Here is a 20,467-nt window from a genome sequence, read left to right on the forward strand (position 1 = left end):
CATTAAGCACTATAAAAATACTTCATAACAAATCTACACATATATACCTTTCATTTAAAAAGGATCATCAAGATTGGTAAAGCGGTTTCGGCGGGATGGATGCAACAAAAAACCCTTTGAGCTTTTATATATGTATGGATTAATTATTTTTCCAACATATTTTACTTTGCAAATTTTTATAAATATTCAGACTCGCCAATATCGTACTCCACCGTGTCCAGCCTGTTTAGCCAAACGTAGGCCGATTCCTCTTCGGGGGCGTCGTGACCCTGGCTGAAGGAAGAGTCTTGAAGACGCTCATCCGCGCATAGGAATAAGTTGACTGCGTAGCGTATTGCGTATTAATCGATTCTGAAACTTTCTATCTCGTGTATAACATGTTTCGCAAGTTTATTATTTTAATCTCGATTTTAATAGATAAATGTGTGAAATGCCATCTGAATATCTTCCGCCATGACATGTTTTTACTTTTTTGTTAGTAGTTTTTTTGTTAGTAGTTAGTTAGTTTTAGTTAGTGACATGTTTTTACTTTTTTGTTAGTTACTTTTTTGTTAGTAGTTTTAGTAGTTTTTTGTTTACTTTTTTGTTTTAGTAGTTATGGTAAAGTGATTTGTATAAACTTTATTCAATAACGTATATTTTCCTCCATTTGGTGATTTTTTAATTTTAAGCGAAAATTAAGTATAACATTTTAGGAAAAAGAAACACTGTAATATTTAAAAGAATAAGAAATTAGTCTTATTTTGAAAGGAAAATATAGAAAAAACTCTTTCTATAGAAAAAGTCTTTATACTAACCAGAATCCAGTGACATATACGCGGTCTCACCGAAAACATTACTTATTAGTTCGCATAACTTGAAGAATATCTACTTTTAATAATGAACACTTCAGAAATACACCAGTAAAAACATTTATTATTTGTTATTTATTAACATATTACATATGTTGTTATAGCTTTTATAGGCCTGTTTAATGACTTAATAAGTTACCTAGCGAAAAAATCTGTGCGCATACCTACCACTATTGTTACAGGTTAATTCGTTAAAGAAATATGTTACACAAGTTAAAAACGCTAAAATTTTAATGGTATTACTTGTGCATTATTGGCCTTATAATGTAATTTGTTGGAATTATATCTTCTTTAAATATAATTAGACTTTTTAATGACTTTTAAGTTACCTAGGAAAAAATCTGTGCACTTACCTAGCAGTATTGTTACAGGTTAATTCGTGAAACAAATGTGTTACATATTATTCGTCGTATTAGTGGTATTATATTGGAATCAGCTTGGCATTAGTGGGGCAATATATGAGAAATTTTGGTATTTAATTTGTATTTTTGGCATTACTTTGGCGTTAGTATACAGACATTTGTCAGCGGTTTACTCCTTGTAGATAATCAAAAAGTTTTTTGATAAAATTTGCTTTTTATGTTAGATCATTTCTATGAAAAATTACATTAGATTTTTATTAAAGACGCTGGGTAATTAAAACATTGACTAATAAAAGCTTGTCCACTTTAAATAAAGGGGTCACGAAATATCCTCCTTGGAGTGTTTGGGTTAAGGGGTGTATAATAAATTAATCGTTGTTTTATAATAAAAACCATAAAACATTTATTTATGAGTAAAATAATGCAATGGTTGGATATCTCTCCTTTATAATTATGTGACTAAAAAATACACTAAAATAATTAGAAAAAAAAAATCTTGTACTTATTTAGTAATTACGTCAATATTAATTAATTGACTTTCTAGTCTATTTTTATTATATGTACAAATATATTATTAAATTTTAAGCATTAAGTAATAAAACACTTTGTGCCCTCTTATATCGTAAGAGGTTACGAAATACTCTCCTAGTTACACCCCTTATAGAAAACAGTGTAAGGGGTGTAAATAAATTCATATAATCACTGTTTTTTTTAATAAAATCTATAAAACATTTCTTATTTGTGAGATTAAAAAAACAAAACAATGCATTGGTTAAAATAAATACATTCAATACATATGTATGTGTTATAACATAATATAGCCATTACTATTATACTATTATTATTAAAATAAATATGTATATAAAAATCCAAAACCTACCGTTATAGGAGGTATAAGATGATTAAACTTATATAATGACAACTACTTATCGGATAACAAATTAATTACTACTGTCAGCTAGTTCAGCTACTGTCTAGGTAGAATATAACTAGAGTACCTACACCTACCTATGATGTAGGTAGATTAAAGCTTATTTTGACGTTACCTCTCACTTCGGTGTCACAAGCTGAATTTCAGGGATGGAAGTACAGTACATGATACTTAAGGGACCCTTATTCCGAAAGTAGTACAAAATTAGACCAGGTAAAAGGGCACTATCATCAAAAATCGATATATTAATACCATCGTATAGAGAAAACAAATACTTATTTTTTGATCCAGTACACAATAAAGTCTTCGTAGGGAGTAATTTATTATAATTATTTACAAAAAACCATTTCCATTAGCGCTTATGACCAAAAAAAAACTTTAAACATGAATAATCATTTCAATCATGCGAAAATTTGGCCGGTTTAAAAATAGATTTTTTTAATATAACTTTCATTTTAACGCAAAACGAAGGCCTAAATAAAAAAAAGAAACAATTTAAAAGTTTCGCTTATGTCTTGACCAGGTATCAAAGCAAACCCCATATTTTTTGCTTTTAAACTAATAAAGATATATCAATAAACAATTAGCGATGTAATGGTTTTTGCGCGCGCTGGCCGACTGCCGCCGCTGCGCCGAGATTTCCTATACCCTTGTATATATGACGTCATGGTGTGGCAAATGTAGCATTTTAGTTTGATTTGGGCTCCCTTATATAGGATAACAGAAACATTTTCAATGTTAAAACTTCCACCTAGTACCACTCTCGTTTCTTCTCTTACAATTAGATTAGACCTTTATCTTTACAAGCATTAAAAGATTTGCGTCCCCGATTGTCCTCCGTCTGATAGAGGGGGTTTTCTTTATAGGTAGTCGGGAGAACATCGATCCGCTTTCCCCCGTAGTAAATGCGTTTTAGATATGTTGCACAATTAATTTTTTTTATCATTTTTTGCCCTAATGAGTTAATTTTTGTACTAGTGCCAAAAGTTAAAATTTTAACTTAGTACCTAGATAGTGAAAAAGGTAGGATCTTAAGAGAAAAAAAATATCTAAAATGTGAAAAGATCCTGTTAATAAAAAAACTCGGTATATTTTTTGTCTATTTGATTGCTTATAATGATATTTCAGGCAAATTCAAGCATAAAAATCACTTGAATATATACAACTATTTTTGGTACGCTAAACTGGCATATTTGCCGTATGTGCGGCGCTTCACTTCTTAATTATAATTATCCCTAAATTTCATCTCCTAAGAGGGAAAAAGTCGGTACAAACATTCCTTAAAAATTGGTTCTGGGAGTTTCGTATTTTTCACAAAGGTAAATTCATCCCCTAAAGAGGTGAAATTAGTGGTGAACGATTATAAAGCAAAAAAATTGAAAACCTGTTCATTCAAAACATTACACAAAGGTTCCTCTAGCGATTCAATAAAAAAATCCATCCCCTAAAATAAGGAAAAAAATGATTGCAAATATTCTTTAATATTTGGTCTAGAAGTATGCGATATTTTAAATATTTCTGTGTGGCATACTTACGAAGCGTTTTCTCAAAACTCATTTCCTAAAGGGGAAAAATTGAAGGCAAAATTTTATGAAAATTCATTACTACTATGTGGTTTAGAAGTCCATAATATTTATGAATTAAAATTTGGCCAAATGTGCTTAAGTATAATTGGGAAGCAATAGTAGAGTTGAAGAAACGATTTTTGAAAATTCCTCCTCTCGGGGGTGATAGGGATGAACCTTGGTATGAAAATTTATTACTGCCTGGCATAGAAGTATAATATTTTTACAAAGTTTTCTTAAGTGACCTAATAGATCACCAAGAGGCCAAGAGGTAATTTTTGTAAATTTACCTTCTAACGGGATTAAGTTAGGGGTAAAATTTCTTTACATTTTTTTTGTATAGAAGTAAGAAATTTTGCATAAAAATTTCTTAAGTGACATAATTGAACCCAAATAAGCCATTTTTGAAAATTCATTCCCTAAGGACATCTATTAAAAAAACACAAGTTACCCATGCTAAAGGGTTTTAATTAGGGGTGATATTTGTATGTCTAAACGTCGCGCCGTTATTACCTGGGGCGCTATTCTGTACAATCGTCGGAATCGGTGAGTTACCGATAGCTATCGGTACGTATTTGCATGTACCGACGACTCTCGGTATCTCTACCGTGAGGTTGACAAGGGCACGGTAGAGATACCGATTTTCGTCGGTACAAATTTGCGATATCTGCCTTCGGACCGATCGGTAACTATGACAACAACAATTAACACATTTTTACTATATACAAATACGTATCGAGAGCTGTCGTAACTTACCGATACCGACGATTTTACAGAATAGCGCCCCTGGTCTAGAAATATGGAATTAGTTAGTAATGAGCAGTAAAAGGCGATTTTTAGAAATGCATCACCTCGAGTGGCGATTTAAGGGGTGAAAAGTCGGCATCTAGATGGTGTGAATATGTCATGTATGTCACATGTATAAATTGATGGATCTTCATTTTCAAGCCAACTCTGAAGCCGTTTTTCCGATCATATGTTACATTTATGCTTATTTTCTTAAAATAAAAAACATAAAAACTCATCGTAGGTATGTACTTAATAAGTCGATTATTTAATTGAACGGTATGTCTATTTAAATTCGCTTTTTTCGTATTAGAAAATCTAGGTATTTTCGGAAAAACACCCACCCAGTTTTTGATATAATTTAGTCCTAGAAAATCTAAAAAATGTATCTTCTTCAGTTTTTAGTGAAATGTTTTCTCATCCGTTGAAGGCACATTTTTTTAAAAGTATTTTAAATAAAATCAATAACGATAACAAGAAACTTAAACTGAATACCTGAATTAACTAAAACAATACTAAGAACACCGTGAACTAACTAAATGTAAACCAACAAAACCCAACAGAAAATTAAAATGGAAAACATCTAATAATAATGATGTACAGTATAACTTCGGCAATCCGTACACCTCGTAAACCGTACACTCCAGTCAATCGGACACCCGCTACAGTTCGGACATTTTCAGATTTTTACCTTCTGTAATTCGGACACTGCTAAAAAGCATGACAAATTACAACGGCTAAATGCGAAAAAGTATACTAGTATGTATACATATGTAAAGAAATATTTTTATACATGCAGCGGCTTGTCCAGTCGAGTCGTACGTAGTATTTATTTGACGCCGAGTGTTAGACCACGTGTAAAAAATGACTCCAACGAAACGCGTCCATTGCTCTGCTGCTATTAAAGAGAAGTGTAAAATTCTTGACAGTTTAGATGCAGGTGGTAGTGTTCGGCATGTTGCGAAACTTTTCAAGATACCAAAATCAACAGTATCCGATATAAAGAAGAACAGAGTGAAGATTCGAAATTTTGTTGCGAGGTCGTACACTGATATAGGTAAGTTTATGAATAAATGCTGGGTTTTGAGTTTGCACTAAAGATATGTAATGTTTTTTAGGCCAGAGAAAAGTTATGAAAAAGCCCGAGAATCCTGATGTGGAAGAGGCGTTATACACTTGGTTTCTACAGCAACGTAAAAATCACATTCCTGTCTCTAGTGAAGTCTTGCGCACAAAAGCCAGATTTTTTTATGAGCGCATCACTGGAAAGACTAACTTTCAAGCTAGTTCAGGATGGCTTGACAAATTTAAGGCAAGACGCGGCATTCGTTTTTTAAAAGTATGCGGAGAACGTGTTTCAAGTGACGCTGAAGCAGTTGCTCCTTTCCAACTTAAACTGCAAGCCCTGATTGAGAAAATGCAATTAACTAAAGAGCAAGTCTACAATGCGGATGAATCCGCACTTTTTTGGAGGGTTTTGCCAAACACAACGTGGGTGCATAAAGATGAGAAATCGGCACCAGGGAGGAAAGTTTCAAAAGACCGTGTAACCTTTATGCCATGCTCAAATGCATCAGGCACACATAAGTTGCCGTTACTTGTGTTAGGTAAATCTAAGAACCCCCGAGTTTTCAAAAATGCACAGTTGCCTGTGAAATACGAGGCTAGTACCAAAGGATGGATGACCCGAAACATATTCTCTGAGTGGTTTAAAACAATCTTTGTTCCTGAAGTGAAACAATAACTGAGTAACGCCAATAAGCCATGCAGGGCACTGCTTCTTGTTGACAATGCGCCTTCACACCCACCCGAAGAAGAGCTCAATACGAATCCAAATTTCATAGTGGTATTTTTGCCTCCTAATTGTACTGCATTAGTTCAGCCAATGGATCAGAACTTGATACAAAATATCAAGGTTTCTTATAGAAGGCAATTGCTGACCCACATTATATCACAAGAAAACAAAGACACAATGCAACTACTGAAGAAATTTAGTCTTCTGGATGCAGTGAATACTCTCGACTCTGCTTGGAACTCCATAACCGAAAAGAATATTCAAAAAAGCTGGGATGGAATATGGCCTCAATTGGTGTCAGATGAAGAAGATGATATATTGCTGGCCGATCTAAGAAAAAGCCTACTTGAAGAAGCTTTGAAACTCAACGACTTGAAAAAATGTTAAAAGTTATAGATCCGAAAGTGAACTGAATTGGCGACGAGGAAATAATTGAATCGGTACAATCAAACACAAACGATGAAGAAGAGGAGGATGTTATTGACATTCCTACAAAAATCAAACACATAGAAGCAGTACAGTGTTTTTCAAAATGCGTGCAGTGGGCAGAAGAAAACAAATTGAATTATCAAGAAGTCCTTTTATTGAAAAAAATTTTAGAACTATCAAGAAAGCTTCACAATGAGAACCTTATACAAAAAAAAATTGATGACTTTTTGCCTTTAAATACTCGTACATAATATTCCTTTTCGCCAGATAGCCGCAAAAGTTGGATATGTTTTAAACTTTTTCTATTATACGTACATACACATATTATTTGTAAAACACTTGAGTTAATGTTGGTACATATAAATATGTAAATAAAGCTAAAAAATTAACCTGTGTTTCATTATCGGCATAACTTCCGGACAATTCACCAATCCGGACGACCACCTAAACTATATCTGTCCGGATTACCGAAGTTCTACTGTATGTAAATCCATGTGAAACAGCCGAAGAAACTGACTTAAAAATCCTCTGAAATCCTTCAACTTCAATATTCCCATATTCTTTTTCTAGAACACTGTTGCCAATTCTAATTAGCAATTTGTATAAACTATGTATCACGGCACATGCAAACAATATGCCGTGTCTGTATCATAAAAGTACATATTTGTTATATAAAAGAGCAGCTGCTAAATTTTAAATCAATTTAAACTATCAAATAAAATGATAGTAGTGTATAAAACTATTGACAAGCAGGATATAAAAATAATAAAGTTGATGATGTCGGACTTAAAAAAACTAAGCGAGTCCCAAAAAAGAAAACGGAATAAAGAAAAACTTGAAAAAGAAAAAGAGCTTCTTCGTAATGTTCCTAAGTTAAACACATTTTTTGTCTCATCTACGTCTAGAAAAAATTTTGGCTCTAGTCTTAGTACTCGTAATACTAGTGCGTCAGCCAGTGACAGTAGCAGTGATGCTGATGACCGACAGCAGGAACAGGCAACTCCTGTCTGCAACAAGTTACCGGAAATCAATACTTCTGAAAATTCCGTAGCAGCTACAGAAAACGATTCTTGTGAAAATCCTGAATTTGAATCGCATGCAGATACATATTTGGCGACTCCTTTAAGCGACGATCCCGCTGAGTGGATGCTAGACGAAGTTACATTGGAATACCTTGTTCAAAATGGCGTAAAACAAAATATTGATGCTGACTTTTCTTCTTCAAGGCGCCAATACCCAGATAAAACCAGATATCTGTCGCTGTGGCTATTTAGCCGAACGTTAAGCAATGGGGAAAAAGACCTCGACCTTGACTCATATTTTCGAAAAGCAAGGGTGCAGTACTTTGCGCCCCTTGTAAGATGTTTGGGAAATTAGGGTCGCTAGCTAATAAAGGATACAACGATTGGAAAAACATAGTTCAAAGAATGAAGGATCATGAGAATTCGGACGAACACAGGTCAGCACTTGCGACATTATTAGCTAGGAAAAATGCTGGCGGTAGAGTTGACAAGAGTCTTGTTCTTCAAACGGAAGAAGAAATAAAATACTGGCATGAGGTTTTGAGGCGCATAGTGGCTGTTGTGAAGTCACTTTCTGCATGCAGATTGCCGTTTAGAGGTTCTCATGAGAGATTTGGATCGAAAAACAGAGGGAACTATCTTATGACCCTAGAACTTTTGGCTGAGTTCGATCCTTTTCTGGACTTACATTTAAAATGCCACGGTAACAAAGGAATTGGGACAACATCTTATCTTTCGTCAAAAACATGCGATGAAATTATCAATATCATGGCAGAAAAGGTCATAAATAAAATCGTATCTGAGATAAAACATGCCAAATATTTTTCCATTTTTTCTGTGGACTTCTGACTATTCTACTCCGGACATATCTCATGTAGATCAGCTTTCTTTTCTAGTGAGATATGTTTCTGAAGATGGAAGTCCTGTCGAAAGATTTTTGAAATTCATTCCAAATTGTGGCCATAAAGCAGAATACCTGGCTAAAATCGTGCTAGAGACATTGAAAAATTGTAGCGTTTTTATTTCTTTTCTAAAATATTAAATTTAAATATTTAGTTTTTTTATGATTTTATCTAACGCCATCTATTCGCTACATGTCGAACTTGCCAAACTTCATACATATATTCATAGATAAAAGGAAATAATCTACTATTAAGATAGATATGAAACTTCAACAGTAAAATTTTGGGTCAAAGCGCCCCTCCGTGTTTTTAGTGAAGACTACGTTTAACCTAGCGCCTTCGCCTTTTCTGCTGTAAATGTTTTTTATGTTTATATTTGAATTCAAAGGATTTATTTTTAAAGTTACACTGATATATTAGTATATCAGAGTAACTTTAATAAAACATAAGAATATATATATTTTACAATTTATTTTTTTATTTATTTTACAGAGTTTCATGTAAATGATCGTAAGTCGACTGGCTGTCTAATGAATAGACCGAGATTTATAGATTTTAAAGCGAACGAAAAAAAATCAAACAACGAATACATACCATATATTTTTCTTTTATCTAAGATACCTTATCGTCTTTTGGAAACACGTACATTTTTGCACTTTTGTTAGTTTCTTTGCAAGATGCAACACAACAAGAAAACACCATTTTTACAGTTAATAAATAATAAAACTATTTCTGACTATGATATTTAAAATTCAGATAGATAGAAAATTAAAAAACAAACCAGTATTTGCAAACGCAGGCCCAAATTCAATAAAAATCAAAATTTTTCCTGCGAAAATCAGGCTTTTTTCACTGAAAAGGTATTTTTTGATTTATCAGCGGTCATTGTCAAGTTGACAATATACAGGGTGTTTTCGAATTAGTCTAAAAAAATTATGGTGTGATTCCTCATGTGTTCTTAAAACAATTTTTATATAACCATTAGGTCTCAAGTACTTCCTTTCAGATCTACGGGGTGTTAAAATTAAAAAAAATCGATTTTTTTGCTTAACATAAATGGTGTACACCACTGCTTTTTTAAAGAAAAAATATTTTTTTCTTGACTGGCCATCCTTTTTCAACAAATTGATCTTTTGAGTTTTCTTGTTCATCAAACGGTTGTCGAGAAAAAAATAAATATACTTATTAAGAGCCCGCCTTAATTCGTTTTCTAACGATTTTTTATTTTTTAGATTAATTAGGAAACACCCTGTATATGCATATCACAGGCAACCAAATAAACTAATAACCTCTAAAAATTATTTTTCCTACCATTAGCGACATACCGTGTTTTTAGTGTGTACTAAAATATTTTATCAAAATTTCACCATATAAGTTTCCAGACAATGCATATATTACAGTTCACTTTTCTCGGTCTTTTGTCATGGTGATGTCGCTTGTCATTTCCATTCTATCTTCCATTTCCGTTTTTACAAGATGAAAAACAAGAAGTAGGCCTTCAGCCCTTTTGCTGAGAGATCGGATCTGTTAGAGACGCGTTGTTCGGCGTCCATACGATTCTTTCAGTAAAAAGCACTCTGAATCCGCTTTTTGTCTGTAATTGCATGGGTTATCTGGTGCATCTGGAGATTTGAAAACCTTTTTAAAGTATGCAGTTCAGAGTATAATTCGTATTTGTTGGGTTTTTCTTGGAATATATCACCGTAAGTGTATCCGCCATTTTACATCGCCATAATTAACTAAATTTTATTTCAGTTGTTCCTGTTTTTTGATTTGTTTTGAAGGTTTTGATTAATATTTAATTACTGCGATGATTTAATATATTTTGGTTTATGTAAAGCTGTATTTCTGACCGTAAGTTAATTTTTTTTGGTTAAGTATCTGTTCTGAGAGCTATCTTTTATTTATAGAGTAATTATACGGACAAAAGTAATTATTAGGACCTTAGTAATTGTATGGATATAAGTAATTACATGACCACAGTAATCCTATGGCGACACAGTAATTGTATGCCGCTTAAATTTCACCCACTTTCATTTTGTATGGACCTACGTAGACCTTAAGACAGCATTCATGACCTTACGTTTGTCCTACTGATATCGAAGACTTCTGCTGCCATAGTCATCTGCTTCCACTTTGGTTAGTCTGGAGACTACCTATCTACCTGTTTACAACATTATAAGAAACTATACAGATAAGTCGTATAAGTTCGATACACAATGTACTCTTTTATTTTACAATTTTTGAGACAACAGTTTAATCTCTGTAAATTATTACTATTTATCCCAGATATTATAGTCAAAATTATCTTTCAGTTAACGTTATAAGATATAATTTGATTCATACAGCATACTTTTACCTTGTTATGATATTTTATATGCAAATTATTAACACGTATTCATTCTTGAAGGTTTTTGTACACGACATGTTTCGAATCATCGTATTGATACATACATAAATTTCATCTGTTTTTATATTAATCAAATCAAATTTATTTAAAATAACTTATAGTTTTATTGGGATAATTGAAACTAACTGGTACTTGATCGTTTTTTAAATAAATGTTTAATGTAGGATAGTTATTTCTGACTTTTATTCTTGATAAACATAAATAGACCCTTATTACTGTTGATTACTTTATTCTAGCTATTTTGTGTTAAAATATTTTTCATTTTGGTTTCTTACTTTACCTCTTTCATAAACAAAGTAAGTGGCGCCCTTTTTACTGTCTTTGGCCATATCTATATAAATATTTAACATCAATATTAAAATCTTTGCATCCTAAATATCATCATTTTTTTATTTTAATATTTAACATTAGAAAGTCACCGCAAGCCAGAAGCCTTACCTACGAACCCAGCTCTCCTCTAACCCTATTACGAGTACTAAGACTAGAGCCAAAATTTTTTCTAGACGTAGATGAGACAAAAAATGTGTTTAACTTAGGAACATTACGAAGAAGCTCTTTTTCTTTTCAAGTTTTCTTTATTCCGTTTTTCTTTTTTTGGGACTCATAGTTTTTTTAAGTCCGACATCATCAACTTTATTATTTTCCTACCATTAGCGACATACCGTGTTTTTAGTGTGTACTAAAATATTTTATCAAATTTCACCATATAAGTTTCCAGGCAATGCGTATATTACAGTTCACTTTTCTCGGTCTTTTGTCATGGTGATGTCGCTTGTCATTTCCATTCTATCTTCCATTTCCGTTTTTACAAGATGAAAAACAAGAAGTAGGCCTTCAGCCCTTTTGCTGAGAGATCGGATCTGTTAGAGATGTGTTGTTCGGCGTCCATACGATTCTTTCAGTAAAAAGCACTCTGAATCCGCTTTTTGTCTGTAATTGCAATTGATCCGATCTGGAGATTTGAAGACCTTTTTAAAGTATGCAGTTCAGAGTATAGTTCGTATTTGTTGGGTTTTTCTTGGAATATATCACCGTAAGTGTATCCGCCATTTTGCATCGCCATAATTAACTAAATTTTATTTCAGTTGTTCCTGTTTTTTGATTTGTTTTGAAGGTTTTGATTAATATTTAATTACTGGTTTGGATCAGCATATGGTTTGAATATATTTTGGTTTATGTAAAGCTGTATTTCAGACCGTAAGTTATGTTTTTTTGGTTAAGTATTTGTTCTGAGAGCTATCTTTTGTTTATAGAGTAATTATACGGACATAAGTAATTATTAGGACCTTAGTAATTGTATGGATATAAGTAATTACATGACCACAGTAATCCTATGGGGACACAGTAATTGTATGCCGCTTAAATTTCACCCACTTTTATTTTGAATGGACCTACGTAGACCTTAAGACAGCATTCATGACCTTACGTTTGTTCTACTGATATCGAAGACTTCTGCTGCCATAGTCATCTGCTTCCACTTCGGTTAGTCTGGAGACTACCTATCTACCTGTTTACAACATTATAAGAAACTATACAGATAAGTCCTATAAGTTCGATACACAATGTACTCTTTTATTTTACAATTTTTGAGACAACAGTTTAATCTCTGTAAATTATTACTATTTATCCCAGATATTATAGTCAAAATATAATAACTATACTATAATATACTATAATAGATATATGATGTTAATTATTAATTAAAATCTTATGAAATCCATTTCCAAAAATCAAATGAAACAAAAAAATATATAAAATACCTACTAGAGATAAATATTTTGTTGCTGAGTAAGTATTTTGGTTTAAATCCTATTAATCTTGGCATATATTTTCGCGGGCTTTAAAACATATTTTAACATTAAAGGGGGGCCTGACACAATAATATTGCAACTCTAAATTAAAAGTAGGGGAGACCGGGGCTAGTTGGCGCACGGGTTGGTTGGCGCAATGCAATTTTGACTAGTTTATGATAGACATTGACAACACTGCATACCTCTTAACGACTCAATGCATGCAACCAGTTAGACATCTTGTTATTCGAGTCGATATCTCTTAATCTATGGGAGCAATTCCAGCGACTCCATTTTTTTACAAATTGAGTAGTAAATATTTTGTTTCTTATAAATTAGTTTAAATCGTAGAGGTAATACATTGACAATACATGTAGCAAATTAAACTATAATTATCATAGATTAATTTGATTTATCGGCATTTACAAAAAACATTAAGTTTATAATTTTTTTGACGCTAAATAACTTTACACGTGCAGTTGGGCAGGTTGTCTCAAAACAAACGGGGTAGGTTGGCGCAGCGCCTACTTGTCCTGTTGTCAGATTGTGATCATAATTAATTTGTTTTAGTTTATGATGAGAAATTATAAGAGAAAAACGGAGCGTGGAAACTATTCCAATGAGGGGTTGATAAGACCAACTAAGAAGGTATTTTAAATATTAGATTCTTCTCTGATCTATCAATTCGTCGCCCAGAAGCTACGAGTATTGCACGACGTGTCAATTTTAACAAAAGTACAGTTTCAGCATTCTTTGACAATTTAAAAATAGTCCTTGAGAGATTAGGAATAGGTCCTGAAGATGTTTAGAATATGGACGAGACTAAGACTAGATAAGGCTGGACAAGCCTAGATAAGGTTGTTGCACGAAAGGGCTACAAACAAATAGGACGAATTACTTCACAAAAGCGCGGCACATTAGTAACTATGGCTGCAGCTGTTTCTGCGCATGCTAATAGTATTCCCCCGTTTTTTATTTTCCCCAGAGTCAATTTCAGAGAATATTTTTTAAACAATTCTCCAACCGGTAGTGGAGGGGCTTGTAATCCCTCAGGATGGATGATAGAGCAAAATTTTGTAGACTTTATAAAGCATTTTATAAAGTTTACAAAGTGTTCAAAAGACAAGCCTGTTTTACTGCTATTGTATTACTGGCAGTATACAGTTTCCATACCTTGCTATTTTCATACTGGCTATGCGCCAATCTGCCCCATATGCTGTGCCAACCAACCGCACCCATGGGGTAAATTGGCGCCGATGACACATGTCAAGATAATTTCATTTTAATACTGATAGTGCTAACAAACTCAATAATTGAAACAATAATGTTGTAGACAAGGCTTTAAACTGTTACAGCATGCCAACAAACATTTTCTAAAACTAACTAAAAAGTAATAAAATAACTTAACATAAAAGTGCGCCAACTATCCCCGGTCTCCCTTACCCTTTTTATATTTGTAGTTGTTTAACCAGTGGGTTGAAAATATTGGCCGAGATGATTTAACCAAAAAAAACAATGGATAAAGTTAGAGAATTCTATCGGGTTCGTGACATCCATTTCGCCCCAGAGATATATTGGAGCCAGGAATAACTCAAATGTTAAGAAAGATGTGCTATTCCAACTCTTTTTACTACTGGAACGATACAGAAAGGTAGGTTGTTTTGGTTTGTAAAGATTCGACATTAGGTTTAATTAAAAAAAAAAATACAATCGACTTTTAAAGATATCATTTGCAGATGTATTTTATAGTATAAAAATATTTTATCAGTTATCATATATAATATACTAATTTTAAAAGAAATAACCCCTGAGTGTTTGATTTATTGTTATAGCATTTCTTTTTCAAGATTCCAGATTTGTTGAAACCAAGTTAGTGACAAGGGAACAAGTCATCAGTACACCAGAAGTACCTAGTGAGGTGATACCATCACACCAAGATATTCAGAAGCCATCCACGTCTCAAGTTACACCACAAACTACACCTAAAAGAAAACGTGGCTTGGTAAAATTAAGTTCTCCGGCCAAATTATCAAGTGAGAATATACAACAGTAACTTTTAACCCTTTACCGCATCATGTGCCATATATGGCACAAACTGGATTTTTATTTTTTAAATTTATTTCAGCACAACTCTTGTTGTAACTGCATCGCTGCCCATACCTGGCACATTCAGCTAAAGCGTGTAAAACATACAGGAACAAAATCAAAGTCATACAACTAGTGCCATGCGGTTTCGAGTTTATTCCTGTCGAATTTCCCTGACGCGCTGGAATATTTACAATTTGCGGCTTATTTGTTGTTATAAAATAGTGTTTTTTCAGTGCAAAAAAATATAAGTGTCTTTTTAGTGGTATTAGGGCTCTATTCAGATAGGTGTACGTTATAATTACTGACGACCTATGCAAAAGAACAAAAAAGGCTTTGTCCCATTTATGGCACATCATGCATTCAAATATTTTTTGCAGATATGGATACAAAAAAGTTCTATGGGAGAATGTCTACTGTCAGACTTCCCGATATTGCAAGTGAGGAATCCGATTTATCTGATGAAGATGATCAAGGACCACCTTGGATGGTCCAGGTGGATGGTCCAAGGATCCGGTGCCATCATACTGGCACCGGATAGTGACTGCGAGGAACTTGATGAGGTGCAATGTGAATCTGAGGAAGCTGTAATCCCTGAAACAGATTCATCAGATGATAATATCCCTTTATCGGTAATGAGAGAAGAACTTCGTGAACAGAATAAAGAACATCCTCGCTGGCAAGAAGGTAGCCTAAAAAATCTAATAATCAAATACAGTTCAGTGGCTCGCAAGACCCGCCGCGCGCCGTCCACCAATTTAGAGTTGGAAACTTCAGTCCAATTTTTCAAGTTTATATTTGCCGATAGTCTTATAGAGTATCAGAACAGACCAACTTATATTCAGTTCAACAACGTCCGAATAAACCAGCCAACATACAAGTTTCCGAAATTACGCAATTCATAGGAATTACTATTTACCTGTCAATTATTCAGCTTCCTGCTACAAGACATTATTGGAATTCCTACATTGGCCATCCAGCAGTAAGCTTTTGAGGAAATAAAACGTTTTTTGTACTTCAACAAGAATGAAAATATAATTGAACAGCCTGGGCATGACCGTTTATTCAAAATTAGACCGTTTCTCGAACAAATTAGAAGGAAGTGGATTACTGAAAGTGCCTAAAGAAGATTTTTTAGCTGTGGACGAACAAATTATATCTACAAAAGCACGAAGTCAATTGAAGCAGTATAACCCTAAAAAAACCTCATAAGTAGGGATACAAGAACTTTGTTCTAAGCGGAATTTCTGGTTTCAGCTACGATTTTGATCTTTTTGCAGGATCCCAAAGTAATTCCATACCTCCAGGTGCTCCAGATCTTGATATGAGCAGTAACAAGGTTGTGAAATTATCTGAATCCATACCAAAACATCAGAATTATAAGTTGTTTTTTGATAATAATTGGTTTTCTAGTGTACTACTCATGGTATATCTGACCAAGATGGGCATTTTGCCATTGGGAACAGTGAGACTAAATCGTGTTCCAGGAGCTAACATGTCGAAAGAGAACGAAGTGAAAAAATAGGAAGAGGTCATATGGTAGAGAGAACATGTGGTTCATCCAATGTAGATAATGTGGATGTCAATCTAGTATCTTGGCTTGATAATAAAATCGTCACTACAATGTCAACGTATACTGGAAGTGAACCAAGAGGAAAAAAAGAGATTTTTCAAAAAAGAAAATACTCATAAAGTGATACCTTGCCCCAATAGTTACATGGGAGGTGTAGATCTTTTGGATTCAATGTTGGGGTTTTATCGCATAAAAATTAGGTTCAAGAAGTATTACTTGCGCATATTTTTTCACTTTATTGATATGGCGGCAGTGAATGCTTGGTTATTAGCTAGAAGAGCTGGAAAATTTGGTATGCCTCTTCTGGATAGTTGGCAATAGCCGATGCTCTTTGCAAAGCAGGACAATTAGCCAAACTGAACAAAGTGGGAAGACCATCGAGTGCAAACCTCCAGCAAGTGTACGAGAGCAAATTTAATAAATATCTTTATAAGAGACCTGCTGAAAATTCTGAATATTTTTTAATTTTTTTTTTACTGAAATGGAATCATATATTCATGATTCATTAAATAATAAACCAATTTTGAAGTCGTCTAGAAAAACTGGTTTCTTGGGATTTTTAATATGCTTAAAAAGTTTAAAAAACATGTATTTTAAGTATGTTATAGAAGAAAATGTTTTAAAATATATACTAGCATACAAGTTGTCTCAGGACCACTTGGAATTGTTTTTTGGAGCCATAAGGAGCAGGGGCGGATATAATAACAATCCAACTGCTCTACAGTTCGAAGCCGCGTATAAAAGATAATTAGTCCATACACAAATAAGTGGCCCTGACTCTGGTAATGCAATTAATTTTTACAAAATATAACAATCTTAACATGTGGTGCAAGCAATGGTTTAATAATAACTGAAACCGGTGAAAACTTCGAAGAGTCGGAAGAGTATGTTTCATTTTTAAATAAAATTAATGAACAGATTAAAAACGAGTTAATCATTTCTGATGCATGGGATCTCACCATATATAGTCAGGATGTTCTAGCATATATAGCTAGATATGTGGTGAGGAGTTTGAAGAAATGTGTTAGCTGCTCTACATGTTTATATTTGCTAGAAAGTAATAGCAATATTTCAAATTCTCTTTTGTTAGAAAGGAAGAAATATGGAAACCTCATTAAAGCTAGCCAATTAGTGATTGAAACATGTAGAACAGCTGAACGTTTCGTCAGATTCTTCCATACTACAACAAATATATTTAACAAAAATATAAAAAACCTATACGAAATTTTAATTTTAAATACTCTAGAAGAGAAAAAAGGGACCAACAAAAGAAATCCCTCAAGAAGATATTCAAAAGGATGGTATCAGTCATTTACCATATTGGAAGGAGACAGATCGATCGAGATGTAAATACCCCGGCTGTTTGGGAAAAACTTTTATAATCTGCACAAAATGCCAAATTCCATTATGTCTTAATAAGGACAGAAACTGTTATTTACGTTTTCATACCGAATAATCTATTATAACCATAATGAAATAAAAATACTTTTAGTTGAAGTGGTTTATATTTTTGCCCATATATTCTTTTATTGAATGATGTCCCACATATGACACAAAGTAGGGTAAAACACCCAGTCATTGGCCGTTTCCAATTTCTTTACTAATTATTGGCCACCAACAAAAAAACCTTATTATTAAGGTTTTGACGCTATAAAGCATAGGTTATTTTGTTTTGAGCAAAATCTGGCAACTTCGGTTTATTGCTAGCTTGAGTAGGGAAATATATTCCCGCCAATTCCGTTCAGTAACCAACTTTGTTTTACTGTGGTTCACCGCCGAGTTGATCCTCCTGGTCAAGAAAAGGAGATTTGCTAAGAGTTGCCCATATTGGTAAGTCGTTTGTGCATATGTTTTTGTCGTTTTTATATTAATTCCTGATATAGGGTACCCTAGAATACGTTTATTCTCATTTTTAATCAGTATTATAATTAAATAACCTAAAATTCCTAGAAAAATATGGCGGCCAATAACTAATATTAAAATACTGGATAAATTCATTAATTGGCCAGGTGGCCAATGACTGCGATAGTGAAGTGGGAAAAAAAATAGCTTTTTTTTACTTTTTTTTAAATAATTTTTATTGAAAATTCACATCAATATCTTTGAAAATCGGGTATTCGTCCTGGAACCAGTCATTGTCCGGGGGCCAATAATTAAATTTAAGGTGGCCAATAACTAATAATTTTTTTATCCATAGGTTTTGGATCTAAAATTTACAAAAAAACATGCCAAAAATTATATCTGGCGAAAAGTATCAGAAAAAATATGACGAAGAAAACTTACAGAAAGCTTTACGGGAAGTTTATAATGGATTGCCACTGAGAGAAGTTGCAAGACGTTTTGGTATTCCACGAGCTACCCTACAATTTAGAAGGAGTCAGAAATTTGTTAAAACAAGTTTTGGTCCAAATCCAATTTTGTCTTATGATGAGGAAAAAATTTTAGTAAAATGGATATCTGAAAACCACAAACGCGGATTTCCCTGTCGAAAGGAAAACATTCAGGAATCAGTAAAAGAATTTCTTGACAAAAATCCTAGAGAAAATCCATTTGTTAACAATCGTCCCGGCGAGGCGTGGTATAAAGCTTTCTTACGAAGAAATCCAGAAATAACTATTCGTACAGCAGAAGCAGTAACTGCAGCTAGCGCCAATGTCTCAGAAAATGACATAAGAAGATGGTTTACACAAATAGAGGAGTTTTTACAGGAGAAAAATTTAATGGACGTTTTTCAAGACCCAGACCGTATAATGAATGCTGATGAGACTTGCTTCTTTCTTTGTCCCAAGAATACTAAAGTACTTGCTCCAAAAGGGGCAAGAAATGTTTATGAAATGGAACATGCGTCATCTAAAACTACTTTAACGGTGATGTTCACTTTTAGAGCCTCTGGGAAAGTAACGCCTCCGATGATAATCTACCCGTACAAAAGACTTCCCATGAATGTTGCAAAATCAATTCCTGGGGAATGGGGAATAGGTCTTTCTGACACAGGCTGGATGAAGGCGGAAATCATGTGTGATTACATTGAAAACGTTCTATATCCACATTTGAAAAATAGTAATACCACTTTTCCAGTAATTTTATTCTTAGATGGACATAGTACGCATTTAACATATAAACTCAGCTGTTTGTGTAAAAGGCTTGAAATAGTCTTAATATGTTTGTATCCAAACTCAACGAGATTACTCCAACCGGCAGATGTGGCTGCTTTTAAGCCTATAAAGAATGGATGGAAAAAAGCAGTAATCGAGTGGAGAAGAGATCATCCATTGGAATCATTAACCAAGGAACATTTCGCACCTGTATTAAAATTAGCCATAGATCGATGTGCCAAATCCCAAACAATAAAGAATGGATTTAGGGCAACTGGGTTGTATCCATGGGATGTGAATTCAATAGACTTTTTCAAGTGTTTGGGGGGCCAAAACAAGCCAGCTAATACCAACAAAGAAACAGAATCAGAGAAACTAGCAACCAGATACATAAGCCAAGAAGAGTTCGTGCGTATTGTTGGAAATAATATAATAGACGAGTTTAAAATGACGAGTAAGTAAATAAATTTGTAGATATATTACGACATTTCTTGGAACTTTAGTTTCGGAGATATTAATTTAATCGGATCTTTTTAAAAAAAAAGAATTAAAAAAAAAAAAAAAAACTATTTGAGACAGAGGTTTACCAAAAATTGCTTTATAACTACTAGTGCGGTAAATGAATTTATTAGATATTCTACGATTTATCTTTTTGGAAACTTTTGTTTCGGAAATATAAATTAATCGGACCTTTTTAAAAAATTAATTTTATCTTTCAGAAACTATTTGAAGATAGAGTTTACCAAAAATCTTTATATATCTACTAAGTGGGTAAATGAATTTCTAGATATATTTAACGACCATTTCTTGGAACTTTTAGTTTCGGAGTATTAATATAATCGGACTTTTTTAAAAAATTAATTTTATTTTT

The 20,467-nt window shown here is 33.3% G+C and overlaps 3 protein-coding genes across 3 annotated transcripts; all 3 read left to right on the forward strand.

The window, feature by feature from the left end:
* The first annotated feature begins 5,359 nt into the window (after window positions 1-5,359).
* Window positions 5,360-6,239, forward strand: LOC115890935 (jerky protein homolog-like). Its single transcript, XM_030911300.1, has 2 exons — window positions 5,360-5,552; window positions 5,614-6,239. The coding sequence occupies exons 1-2, from the start codon at window positions 5,360-5,362 to the stop codon at window positions 6,237-6,239; spliced, it is 819 nt and encodes a 272-aa protein (XP_030767160.1).
* Window positions 6,240-8,146: 1,907 nt separating this feature from the next.
* On the forward strand, window positions 8,147-8,590 carry LOC115890936. Its single transcript, XM_030911301.1, has one exon. The coding sequence runs from the start codon at window positions 8,147-8,149 to the stop codon at window positions 8,588-8,590; it is 444 nt and encodes a 147-aa protein (XP_030767161.1).
* Window positions 8,591-18,071: 9,481 nt separating this feature from the next.
* LOC115890944 lies at window positions 18,072-20,044 on the forward strand (the record flags this gene model as incomplete). The annotated part of the gene is given in 2 exon segments (XM_030911308.1): window positions 18,072-18,331; window positions 18,699-20,044. A coding segment is annotated over 1 exon segment (1,318 nt), but the record flags the coding sequence as incomplete, so codon positions are not given.
* Window positions 20,045-20,467: the final 423 nt, after the last annotated feature.

The sequence above is a fragment of the Sitophilus oryzae genome, unplaced genomic scaffold, assembly GCF_002938485.1.
Source record: "Sitophilus oryzae breed Bouriz unplaced genomic scaffold, Soryzae_2.0 scaffold_937_pilon_pilon, whole genome shotgun sequence".
Lineage (NCBI taxonomy): Eukaryota > Metazoa > Arthropoda > Insecta > Coleoptera > Curculionidae > Sitophilus > Sitophilus oryzae.